The sequence below is a fragment of the Crocodylus porosus genome, unplaced genomic scaffold (genome assembly GCF_001723895.1).
Source record: "Crocodylus porosus isolate Cpor-Errol unplaced genomic scaffold, CroPor_comp1, whole genome shotgun sequence".
NCBI lineage: Eukaryota > Metazoa > Chordata > Crocodylia > Crocodylidae > Crocodylus > Crocodylus porosus.
The window spans coordinates 35,068,633-35,082,093 of NW_017728951.1; the positions used below are offsets into that span (position 1 = coordinate 35,068,633).

At 46.5% G+C, this 13,461-nt stretch overlaps 1 protein-coding gene across 6 annotated transcripts in view; it reads left to right on the forward strand.

Annotated features, from left to right (window-relative positions):
• ARHGAP22 (Rho GTPase activating protein 22) overlaps positions 1-13,461 on the forward strand; it is a 333,567-nt gene that overhangs the window by 214,336 nt on the left and 105,770 nt on the right. The window contains exon 1 of one of the 6 annotated variants that reach the window (XM_019555602.1): positions 9,802-10,039. The exons of the other annotated variants lie outside the window; for them this stretch is intronic. Coding sequence (XP_019411147.1) covers positions 9,988-10,039 — 52 coding nt within the window. The 5' untranslated portion in view covers positions 9,802-9,987. Of the gene's footprint in view, positions 1-9,801; positions 10,040-13,461 lie in introns of those variants that run through there. 6 annotated transcript variants of the gene reach the window in all.

A 13,461-nucleotide genomic window follows, 5' to 3' on the forward strand; every position in this document is an offset into this window, starting at 1 on the left:
GTGCCATCTATGTATGTATATACACACACAGAGTAAACCTTCTTTACTTTGACATCAGATGCTGTTGGATACTTTGAAACTATTGTCAATCCCCGGCTGACCCTCATTCTGCCCCCAGTTGTGCATGTAGCTGGGACTGCTGCCCCAACCTTCTGCTTCTGCAGACTTGCTATCCCAAGGCCCGGCTGTTCTGCATGCCCCTGCCCCTTAGGCACTCCCAGGCCAATTCCTGATCACTCCAAACTGCTCTCAATTGTGCTGACCCCCAGTTGTACCAAACTGCTGTTTTTTGGGCTACATATGGACCACAGCGTGGTTTCAGCGGGGAGCATCATACGATAAGAACCAGGCTAGTGATGGCCTGAGGGAGGTTGGGGATGCATATCCCCTGCCATGCAGTATAAGGGTGAGAGATGGCTGGGCCAGCAGGCCACAGGAACCTGCCTCTGCAGGCAGTGCACCACAGGCCTGGGGACCTCCAAGCCACAGGAAACCCTGGAGCTGGGAGTGTCCAAGGGGGGAGGAGCACATGGAGCAGTCAGGGTTCAGGACAGTAAGTGCTAGGGCAGCATTTCTGAATCGGTGCACTGTGGCATGCTGGTGTGCCATCGGGCATGTCCAGGTGTGCCGCGGAATCAGGGGGCATGGCTCCAGCAGGGCGTGGCTACAACCAGTGCTGTCATCGCCGGCCCATGCTGCCACTGCACCGTGGCTGGTCCCGCGCCAATACTGCTCCCACCCCGCTCTGTGCTCAGCTGGTGTGCTGTGGGACGGAAAAGGCTGTGTAAGTGTGTTATGGGACAGAAAAGGTTGGGAAACGCTGTGCTAGGGTACAGGAGACTCTGCAGGGGCAGGAGGTGGGGACAGCAGCCCCAACTACTTCTTTTTCTATTTTTTTAAGGAAAATTTTTTGTGTTCCCAGCCAAATCAATTCCAAATCTGTGAATTATTCAAGAACCATATGTGGCCTTGCTCCCGGCAAGCATCCTGCACCCCACCTGGGGCTTCAGATGCTTCCAAATCCTTTGGCAGGCATCCTACCTACAGGGCCAAGCCCAGAGGCTTGGGGTTCGGATGCCCCTGAGATTTGCTGGAGCTCAATCATATGACTGAAAGAGCAAAGTAGGGAAGAATGTCTCATTTCCATAAAGTCAGAGTATAGCCAAGATCTTCCCACTGGAAGTGAAAGTGGGAGGCTATCTATGCATTACCTCGGACAGGGTACTGCCCCCTGCCGAGAAAGTGGTCTTCCCCTAGGAAAACCACCTTGTTGGTCATGGTGTCTCCCCTGAACAGATTTAACTTTATTAAGCATCACAGAACAAGAATGACAAGGCCATAAGGGAAATACAGTGTGCCTAAGTGAGGGACTAATATAAGAGGGATGGGGGTGAGGAGGGGAATGCAATAGGTTACATAAATACAACGTTAGTTGTCTAAGCCCAAGGGTGGGAGGTGGGGTGAGGGAGGGAAATGGAGGGGGTCATGATGCTGAGAGAGAAAAGAAGATAGTTAAAAACAAACCTGTACATAGGTCTGCAATGGTGGAGGGGGCGAGTTGAACAAAGAAGTCACTCAGTCCATGGAGTCCTATTGTGGGAGTCCTTGCTGGGTGGGGTGGGGTGGAGTAGCCTGTGGTTGAGAATAGCTCTCAAAGTCCATCAGGTGCAGAGGGGGTTCAGGCAGGCTGGGTCCAGTCTAGTGGCGGTCAGTCTGGCGGGGTTGGCATACTGGCGCTGGTCCATGATGTGTTCGATGCAGATATTGCCGGAACAGCACATGGTGTCAGACACCACTTGATCTTAGTCAAAAAGCCAAGCAGTCCCAGCTACATGCACGATTGGGGGCAGTTTTGTGGGACCGGAGATGGCAGGTCTCCAGGGTGGGGGCTTAGCAGGATCAGGGGGCTGTAGTTTGGAAAGACATTTCTGCATTTAGATTGATCTAATCAGAAAAAGGGCCCCTAGATCATTGCAGCTGGTCCACATTGGAAACTTTTTGTGCTATATCCCATGACATCTGCTTAATTAGTAACAGGGATAACTTCTCACTTTGTTCTTATCAGTTAATAAGGTCTGCACATGGATGAACTAAAGCTGTACATGCCCATAGTAATTTGCATACATGCAGATTACTATTGGTACAGTTATTTCAAGGCCACTTATTTCGAAGTTGATATTTTTTTAGTTCCTTGTGTTTTGAATTAATGAGGTTTTATTCTAAAATATATATAATATTGTGTATGTCTTTGTCTCTAATTTTGCATGCCTTTCAGTTTCTTTTACTTGTCCTAGACAAGTGGGTTTTTGCAAGCATGTAGTATGGATGTATTTAGATTGAGCCTTTGCTGAAGTATTCTGTAGCGGCAGGGGTGCATAGGTTTTTTAATGGAATCTAGCATTCCTTTGTTCCATCAATACAGTTGCATTTTAAATATCATGCTTAATACAGGGAGCACATTGACAAGATTACACTGGAGGCAAATAAGATGAAAGGAATCCACAAAATTAGTTGCAACTATAAAACGCTAATTAATTATTAATTATTATTTTGGGGAATGAGAAATCTGTGCAAATGAGCATTCCCTCTGCCTCTCCTGTATATTCGTTCCATTCAGTAAGGTATGGCTGCCAGATGATGTGAGAGCAATCGTCTGTATCCTTGTCTCAGGGCTGGCTTAGCACAGCAGCTTTCCCACAGCATTGTGCCATTATCCCTGTACCCTGTCAAGTACATCGTTCATTTACCAGTCATCCTGCTTAAAAGGCTCTCTTCCTATTTGTGGGTTCAGCTTTTCAGGCTTCAGAAATAACTCGTTTTCCCCCTCTCTCTGCTGGCCTATAGACACCTTGTTGCTGGGTGACAGAGGGCAGTTTGTCTTTCCTTCTTGCCTTTGCTCCTCCCCTTTCCTTTGAAGCTCCTTTGCATCCTGAAGTTGCATTGGAGGGGGTATGAGGCAGAGAGGGGATTCACATGGACTCTGCAGAGAGCATGCTCAGCTGAAAAAGCACCAGGCTGGGTTTCCCTCTGTCTGGGACCTTGAGTTTCACACTGACTTTGCAGAGGCGGAAATGACACAAGAAACACCTCCAGTGCTCTTTTTCAGTGAGACATTCTGACATGTGACCAGAATAGACAGCAACAATCTTGATATCTAACCATGCCCACTTCTCCATCCTCTAAGGCTGTAGAGTACTCTTGAGTGGTGACTGCTTCATGGACAATGGGGACTAGGGCACAATACTGCCAAGTGGGTAGAGCACCTTAGTGTTTTTTAGCTCTGCTGCTATCTTACTAGATGATCCTGAGCAATGTCACTGGCCCTCCCTGTGCCTCAATATCCCCATCTGTAAAATAGGATTAATATAGCTGATTTCCTTTTTAAAACATGTTGAAATCTAGCAAAACAAATGCTATGTAAGTGCTAGCTGTTAACATTAGGATTTCTATATGGGGTTAATAGCTCAACTAGTAACCTGCTGAGTAACTGGAGGCAAATAATGACACTCTTTCATGTTGTTGTTTTTCCCTCTGTGAAGTGGGGTACAAGGAGTGTGGACTCAAGGAAGGGCTGATGGGGCTTAATTAATGAATGTGCTTAGAGCAGGGATGGGCAAAATACAGCCTGTTGACCATCCTGCTGAGGGATTTTGTCTGGCTTGCAGCAGGTCCCTCAGTCCCACCTGGTCCAGGCATGGGGGCAGGGGCAGCCTGGGCTGTGGTACATGTGGCTAGTCTCGCTGCCCCCAGGTGCACATTGGGGCTGGAGCAGCACAGCAGCTGGATCCCATTTCTTGGCAGCACTGGTGGTGGCAGCTCTTTCGAGGTGCTGTTCCTGCTGGCCCATCTGTCCCACATCCACTGCCAGAGGTGGGATCTGTGGAGGCAGGGCGCCCTCCTGGACAGCTGGGATGGAGCCACATGTGGGTGGGGAGCCACATCCAGGAGCAAGATGGGCATGCAAGACAACATAGGGCCAGGCCTGGGCCCAGGCCTGGGCCAGAGCTGTGATCCACTGTCCACATGCCCCCTTGACAGAATCCATTTCCATGAACAGGGGCATGCGGGGAGCAGATTGTGCCCATTGTCACTGCCCCAAGATCCTGGTCCAGGCCCTGGATGCAGCTCGCCACCCAGCTACAGACCCATCCCTGACTGCAAACCTTGCCTATGTGGCTCCCAGCCTGTATCCAGGGAGACTCTGGGATTGTGGGGTGGTGACAGTGTGGGGCCAGGGCAGAACTGCTGTCTGCTCCCTGCACGTCCCTGCCCACAGAACCAGGGCTGTGCCTCGGCAGCCCTACACTGTTACTACCTTGCAATCCCGGGGTCTCCATGGAGACCAACTGGGAGCTACAGGCGATGGGCACATGGCCAGGTGGATGGGATGGGATGGGGACAGGGCTGGGAACTGTGTCTGGGGTCGGGGCCAGAATGTGGGGCCAGGGCCGGAGCAGAGCCATGATCTGCTCCCTGCATGACCCTGGCTGCAAAACCAGCACCCATTGCAGGGACTTAAGGCCAGCAGATCGTGGCTCTGCCCTGGCCCCAGCCCTAGGGTGACTACCTTTTAAAAATGGAAAGGTGGTGCCCCCTGTGTCCCACTTTCGGCAGCCTCAAGCAGCCCCTTGCAGGCTCAAACGCTGTCAGCCTGCAAGTGTAAACTCACTGTTTCCTGTGTTTTTCTACAGAAAACAGAAAACCCAATTCCCTGCGCAACACTGGAAATCCAGGCAGCCCAGGGCTGGGACTTGAGATTCCCATTCTGAGACTGTGCTACCCAATTAGGGATGTGTGGTCACCCTACCCAGCCCTTGCCCTGCACTGTCACCACTCGGTGACCCCATCCCTGTCTCTCCCGCCTGTCCTGCTCCTGAACACTGCTCCCTGCCTGCCTGCGATCCCATCCCACATAATGGGTTTCAGTGAGCTGTCGGTCAGGGGAGGTGGTGGGAGGTTAACCTGGTCCACGACAGCTCACCAAACTCCCTGCGGGCCCAAATAATTGCCCACCCCTGGCATAGAGTGATGGTAGTGTTAAGATATTACCCACAAAGATCCCTGCTTCTCACATAAAGTGATGGTGCTAAGCAAGGGACTAATCCAAATATGGAGCACAGGAATATTCAGTTTTCTATAGGATCCTGTTACACTGTGCCTCTTCTAACACTGGGAGGATCTGCAAGTGAACTGGACTAGAGGCAAGCGAATCATGCAGAGTTCAGGACCCCCCTTGCCAGTGACCCCTGGTGTATCCTTGGCAAATCACTTCGTCTTTCAGTGCCAAGTTACACTTAGACCATACTAAATCTGTGGAATGTTAAGGAGTGTTAATGTTAGAATGTGCTGTGAGCAGTCACACATGAAGGCTAGGGACAGAAGTTACACATAAAACAATTTAAGTGATCAGAAATCGGTTTAAACCTATTAAAGAATAGAAGTTCAGTACACATAAACCAGTTTCAAAATGGCTGAAACTGGTTTAAGATCAATCTGGTTGAATGTAGTATCAGACTTAACTGATTTGGTTCAAACCAATTTATGAAACTTCTGTCCCAGATGCCTTCCTGGTTCAGGTTAAATCAGAGTCCCCCAGCATCCCAGCATTTTACAGCCCTGGGGTGGGCTGCACTATCTGCTCCAGAGAGCAGGGCTGGCCCCACCCGTCTGCTCCCTAGCCGGAGCAGTGAGGGCTTGCTCACTGGCTGGCGCACTGGCCCTGCCCTCAAGCAAACCCTGCTGTGGCCTGGGGCCAGGGAGGGGGGTTAAACTTCCCTTCCCCCAAGCACAGAGCTGCCCTGCTGGTTTACTTAGTGCTGGCTGTGACTGTGGACTACGAATTCCAGAGGTACCTGGAAGCAGGACAAGGAAGTGATGATGAGCAACCCTGCAATGTCCTGCTGCTGTGATTGTGGACTGCAAATCCCAGAGACCTCAGGGGCAGTAGGAAAAGGAAGCAAAAGTCCATGCCAGCTACATGCCAGAAAGCTGTGCTCTAGCTCCTCCTAGCTTCTGGCTTCAGTCACTCCAGGCATGTGGCTGCATTTCCTGAAAAAAAGTGAATGTTCATTTGCTTGTTGGTTCAATCTTTACAACCTAGACTAACCTGAAAAGACATAATCAATTCAGCCTCAGGCTTGTTGACTGTTTGTTCTTAGCATAAGGGTTAGAACTGTTTCTTGCCCGCACAGCTCTAACTTGCCACTGAAGCTAGGACCTAGGACACCTGGGCGTTATTCCTGCAGGGGTGGAGGGGGTGGGGGTGCTGGGAATGATGCACCCTGGGATGCTGGAGGACTGCAAATTGCTCATTTCATCTCCATGGAGCAGACTGAAGTTACCCTAACATGAGCTAACTCTAACCCTGACCCTAACCCTGAGCATGGCCTAGGGTTAAGCCTTGCCTGAAACGGTGTAACTTAGAGATACTCAGAGGACACTTAGCTTGAGTTAACAAACGTACATGTGCAGACCCTCACATTTTATGTGCCTAGTCTAAGTGGAACATGTAACTTCATCCTCAGTCTTTCCTCTGTACGGCTGAGATAGTAGTACTGCATGACAGCACAATGATTCAGTGAGATAAAAATACTTTAAAAACACTTTGTGGGGAGCTCCTTTATTTCAGTGATAAAGAGCCTGGAAGTGCTGCCAATGGATTGTGTGTATTGTGTTTTATGTAGCTATGAAACTGGTGCTTTTGGGGAGAGAGGTGTACTATACCTTTAAATTTCTAAGCAACTAGTGTCTATGTACAAAGTTCATCAGACATCCTGTTCTCAAAGCTTATGACAGATGTATGCATGGTGCTGTCTTTCAGAAAAACTTTACTTTCAGTTATTCTTGTATAAAAGCCATTGTGGCTGAAGGTATTGAGTCAGTCTGTACATATGAAGAAGCAAAGCAGGGAACTAGCGTAGTTCCCAGTTTAAAACTGGTACAGGAAGACTGAGACTAATAGGCAACCTCAGTCCAGCACACATCTCAGTATCTTCATTAGTCCTAAGGGAGACATTACCATTGTTGCATATGATCTGATCTTAACACAATGGGTGTTGTGAGATGTGTCTAATAATGAAAGGCTGGATTTTTCATCTGGGAAGCGGGGGACAGTGGGTTGCCCCTAGTTGTGGGATTCTGCCTAAACAAATGCTGTGTTCCAGGATAGTCTGTCCTATAGGCTGGCTAGATGAACACCTTGCTGGCTAGATGAACACTTTGCTGGGGTCATTTGACCCCACTACTCTTTTCTGCCATGGCAGGGGTCAGACTTGATAATCTGCTCAGGTCCCTTCCGACCCTACTAACTATGAAACTATAAGTATAAGGACAATAAATCCATCTTCAGCACTTCAGGCTCCCCCAGACTCAGGATCCTGCTGAAACATCAGGAAAATATGCTGAAACAACAGGAATATATTCAAATTTCTCACCACAAGGTTTTTCCTGAGATCCTGAAACTTGATTTTGGTATATAATACATAAGAAGACCAAACAGATCCAAAGGGATCTGTCTGCTTCTGTAATGAGTATCCAAAGATATGGGTTATATGGAATTTGTGTTGTGTTTGAAAATGGCTTCCTACAGATCTTTTGCCTTTCCACTCTGGACAGGAGGGTCTTTAGGGTGATTCTGGCTGTTGAGGTTGATAATAGGTACCAGATGCTTCCACCTCCAGGTGCTTGGTCTAAATGCAGCATAGTTTGGTCATCAAAGGCTCGGTGTCTAGTTGGGAAGAGACATTAAGTGGGTGTCCCTGGGGGTCTGTTTGATATTTTCATTAATGTTTTGGATGATGGGACTGAGTGTACTGTTAGCAAATTTGCAGATGACACCAAGTTGGGTAGAGTTGCAGATACTCTGGAGGGCAGAGCAAATATACAGAATGTCCTGAATAAACTGAAAAAATGTTCTGCAATCAACCAGATGAAATTCAGCAAGGACAAATGCAAAGTCCTACTCTTGTGGCAGAATAACTACATATACATACAGACGTGGGAATGATCGACTAGGCTGCAGTACTGCAGAAAAGGACTGAAGGGTTATAGAGGAGTGTAAGCTGAATATGAACCAACGGTGTGATTTTGTTACAAAAAAGGCCAGCAGCATACTGGGTTGTCTTAACAGGAGTGTCACTTGCAAAGCAAGGGAAGTGATCCTTCTACTCTATTCCCAGATAGTGAGACCACACCTGGAGCGCTGTGTCCACTTTTGGGCCCCACACTTCAAGAAGGATGTGGACATTTTAGAAAGAGTCCAGAGGAGAATGACAACATGTTCTGAAGCCTGAGAAACATGGCATATAAGCAGCAGCATAGCTGGGGATCGGGGTTAGCAGGGAAACAGCCACAGGTGCTACATCTGTAGGGGGGCTCAAAAATAGCTACTGCCCCAGTGGTGGCTGATCACACCGCTGTCAGCACAGTGGCTGCTAGTGCTGCCTAGTGGGTCACGGCTGACCCAGGGGTGGAGCTGCCCTGCTGTGCTTCTGCATTCAAGGAAAGGTTGGAAGAACTAGGATTATTTAGTGTGGAGAAAAGAAGACTGAGGAGGGATTTATTACCAATCTTCAAATACCTGAAGGTTGATTATAAAGGAGATGGAAATAGACTCTGTGGCTGTGGGGGCCAGGACTAGGAACAATGGTCACAGACTGCAGTGGAGGAAATGTAGTTTGGAAATTAGGAAGAACTTTCTGACTATGAGGGTGGTTAAGCATTGAAACAGGCTGCCTAGAGTGGTTGTGGAATCTCTGTCCTTGGAAACCCTTAGCGTTTATATAGTACTTTTCAGCAAGGAGACCAGGAAGTGGTATTTCCTGTAGACAGGTCAGTGTTAGCCTGCTCATTCTGATAGGTAGGATACTGAGGACCAGAGAAGTTAGAAGACTTGCTCTAGATCACAATCAATCCCATGGCCACCTTGCCTCTCCTTGGAGTTGACATTTACTCTGTGACTGAAGCTATGAGGAGGATGTTGTGTCCCAGGGAGAGGCCATCTGGTCTACTGAGTACCAGGTAGATGGATGGGGCAGGCTGTGAGAGGGAGAAACATGCACTGTCCCTTTTTTCTAGAAAGAGATGGTTTGAGTGTCCATGGGGGATGGTGAGAATAAAGCTTCAGTCTTTTAGATTAAGATATAGGACTTAGGTTGAGAGAGGACAAAAAACCCCCCATGTACGTGGCCTTTTATTTAGAGGGTTAGATTTTGGATGGAAACAAATGACATGATGGAGAGTAAACCCCTTGGATTGATTGTTAATGATTTGTACTCTAGTAGCACCAGAGATTCCCAAAGCCTTCATGAAGATAAATGAACTAAACAACACAGCAAACCCATGAGTTGGGGCAGCAGTATTATTTCCGTTTTAAAGATGAAGAAACTGAGGCATGAAGCTGCACACAAAGCGCACAGAACAAACTGGCGAAGTCAGAAATTGAACCTCAACTGGCTGTTTCTCAGCTCTGTCCTGTAACCATTTGATATCCCTTCTTAGCAATCTCTCCATGCAGGAACAAAGAGCCCTAGGTACCCCAGTGTCATGGCATGAAGACTTATGGTGGCATGTTTTCCACTGTAGACAAGAGGTGGTTAATAGGCTTAATTTTTACACTTCTCAAACCTGATGTCATCTCCCCCTCCCCCCCATATCTCTGGTTGCTGTGGCAGCTGAGTAATGCAGAAGTTCTGCCTGAAAAAATGCTTCCTCCTTATATGATACTGTACATATTGTCATGGAAATTGTCCTCATTTCCCCGGAGCACACTTTAAATAACACGAACAGCAGTGCTAATGAGCAGAAAGATAGCTGCAATCCTGCCGTGCAACTTGACATACTTTATCCGAGTCTGAATTCCCCTTGCTCATCATTGAGCATTTTAAAGATCCACTGTAATAATTTGCTTTCTCTCTTTGGTCCAGTCATATTGCTCTTAGCACTTGGTAATATAAGGTTAGCTTTAACTGAAACCTTGATATTGCAGCTATGCCATTTTTCACTGCCAAATATCTTAAGAAAAGCAAGTGTCTCCGAAAGGGTAAGTCATGATATTTTTAGTTTGTTGTGTTGTCTAACTTGCAGTCATGGGAAAGGATTTATTCTGTATTAACATGCAAAAGGAAAGGGTCTATTCGTGCTTCAGTTTGGTTAGCAAAAAGGCTTTTATTATGATCTGTGCATTTTTTATTTACGATTCCAATGTATATTATTCTGTATTTTACATTCAGCAAGCTGACTAATCAGGAGAACGCTTAACTTTAAAGGCTGCATGCATTTTCTGCTACACATATTGATCTCTTATTGGAGAACAAAAAACCAAACAAACAGATATTTTTTATGTGAGTTAGGTATGCTTCTGAAAAATACTCTATCATTTTCATTTGCCTTAACAAAAAGGACTTGCATGTTTGTCTGAATTGAGTTGATAACCTACAACAGATAACAATGCAAAGCTGAAAAAAAACATTTCCTCCTTGCATCTTTCCTGCACTGGGAGAGATGAATGCACGATTTTACATAGGTTTTTGGTGGTTGTGATGTTTCCATTCAGAGTAGCCGTGTGTGCTTCCCTGGCAACATAATTGTCTTGCATTCAGATAGACGTATAGCTGTCTTTGAGAGCCTTTTGCCTCTAGCATTATAAAAATTAGCATTGCTTTACACTTCTGTATGAGGAATTCCATTAAAATTGTGTTCTATATATTATTTCCCTTGTTCTACTGCTTATTTCTGTATTGTAATATTAATTACCTAGCCTTCAGTCTGGACACAGATTCTGCACTGAGGAGAATGATTACTTCTCCTAGCGGGATCAACCATCAGTTCCACAAGATCTGTTTAATGTACCTCTCAAAGTGGTTATAGCAGGCACATCCTCATACCAACCCTGAGGCTGTCTTCCCCAATCCATTACTTGAATGGATGTGGGCTCCAAGGAAAAATTAAGAAGCAGAATCATAGGTTTTAATAGGTGATTTAAAGTGGAACAAAGGATTTTTAACAAATGAAAATTCTCCTTTTCACCAGCTGCTACTGTGTTTCTAGTCAGGGTGGTACTGAATAAGAGACCACACCGTTAGAATTAGAGAAGTCACAACATGAGATAGAGAGCTAAGGAAACCCATTTCCATTTGCTTGGTCTGATTTTGTATTGATGACTTTAAATTCTGTGGAGATCAAAGCTTATATACATGTGTGTCCATGTACATGTGTGTGCATATACATATTCAGAAAGCTCTAAGACTTGTGATAACAGAGTGTATATCTGTTAGAGAGAAAGAGAGGAAAAGAGAATTATTACAGTTAAATTATTATCTAGAAGTAATAAGTGTTTTGATCCAGGTGCTTGCTCTAGGTGTTAAGGGGAGCATGTATGTGCACATGTGCAGAAGTCCACAAAAGGACACAGGGTTTTTCTCCTCCCTCTCTCCAACCTGTGCTGGGGACAGACAGACACCTTGGTTTAGTTCCTCCCTTAGTTATGTGGCCAATGCTGTTGCCTCCTGTGCCCTTGAGTGGGCAGAAAAGCAAGCTGAGCCTCAATGAGCAATGGGAGCAGGCAGGTGCCCCAGTGCCCTCAGCAGCCACCTTGGCCATGAAGTTCCTATAGTTGTGGAAAGATTGGGCCCTTCCCAAACGTCATGGGAGCAGTGTTTGTGGTTTGGCTTAGCGCCCAACCTTGTGCAGCTATGAGGAACTGTGAAGAACTGGGAAGAACCCTTAAAAGGGCACTGCGCTTGCAGTACCAGCTATGGAGGGCTGCGTATGACTTGGGCTTTCCAGTACTGCAAAGGTCAGCTTAGCTAACGATGACAGGTCTCTTGTCCTTAGTGAGTCAGTAACAATACATGTATCTTCAGTTTGCAGCATGCCAAACCTCACTCCCTCAATGTGCGAGTACCCTGCTGGTACCTGGGCCACATCCCTGATGGCTATCCCCAGCCTCCATCCAACACACACTACATTTAAAACAGACCTTTTAAGAAGTTCAGTTTGCTCTTACTCTCTACCTTTCTGCACTGCTTCTAACTGCTCCACTTTCTGGGGAGACTGGGTGGGGAGGTACCAAAATCAAATAGGAGAGCCTAAATCCCTGCTCCACAGTGACTGAACTAGCTGAGTTTCTCTCCAGACTGTTTAAGGGAAGCTGGGCTCCTAGGAGTGTTGAGTATCTCCATCCAGTTATATTAGACATCCCTGCTACATCCCCCTGCAGCAGGCATGTTGTGTGTAAAGGGGTTTTACTGTAGTCTGAAGAAAGAGGATGCTTTTTCCAGTAAGCAAATGTGATTGTTGAAAGGCACTGAATGTTTGTGCAGTTGCGTTCAAGTGAGAGTAGCCTCAGGCTCCGTTGGGTCCATCCAGCTCCACTGGATCCATCCTTACGCACTGTTTTCCAAGTCTCTAGACAGAAACACATATAACAAGCCAGCAGGAGCAGAGTTGGGTGAGTACTGCCTGACAGGACTTGAAATGCCTGAGGAGGAAAGGACTGGGCCGTCAGGTCCAGAGAGGGGGAGGCCAGGGGACTAACCTCATTAGTAGAAAGGTGGTGGAGGGATAGATATCATGATTGACCTGGAAAGGTCAATCCACTGTGGAGCTAGCAAAGGGCAGGAGCAAGGTCCCCATCTCCCAATTCAGTTCTGTGGATGGAGTCTTGAGAGCCATGGTTACCTTGCTTTTCTTGGGATCCAGTCCTTTGTCTTTCCTCCATTCTTGGCATCATGTCTTTGTTCCTGTTTGTACTAACCTGCCATCCCCATCTACCTGTCCCCTTTAAAAGGGAATTACAAAGCAAGCACTCTATGGCCTGTTTTTGCTGCTTAACTCCCTCCCACAGCCATGTCTAGTGAAATTCTTTCCTGGGTCACAGGCTATGACATAATTTTAGCCCTCTGTGTCAGATATCTGTAAAACCCAGGACTTTAAAAATTTTAACAGAAGCACTCAGCGAACAGGCATTAAAATCTCTTTACTATTGGGTAATAAGTGACCATTCCCTGCAATCCTGACCAGACATGTCCCATTGACCTCTTACAGATATACCCAAACATTTCCCTTCACCAGCTATCAAGGCCACGAGCAACAAAAATTTCTTCTCCCCAGTTTGTCTCTAAAACCCATCACTCTTTCAGAAACACTTCCACATTTCAACCTCAGTGACAGACTTGGTGTGCCTTTTTTTGCCTGCACTGTGTTAATGAATTAAACAGCGTTTGCATGCTCTTTTGGGTGAGATATGTTTGTCTCTCTCTGCATCCTGTCCAGTGTTTGTGGTCCAAATCCTGAATAGTGCTGAAGTACTTGGCTTCTAAGATAGCCAAATCCTGAAAATCATTGATAACATAAAAGCTCCTATTGATTTTATCTGTCTATTGATACTGAGGGGAAAAGAAATTTCATCTCCTTTTCTTCCTTAATTCAAAAAATGAATAATGTACGTTTTATTGCCAAGCA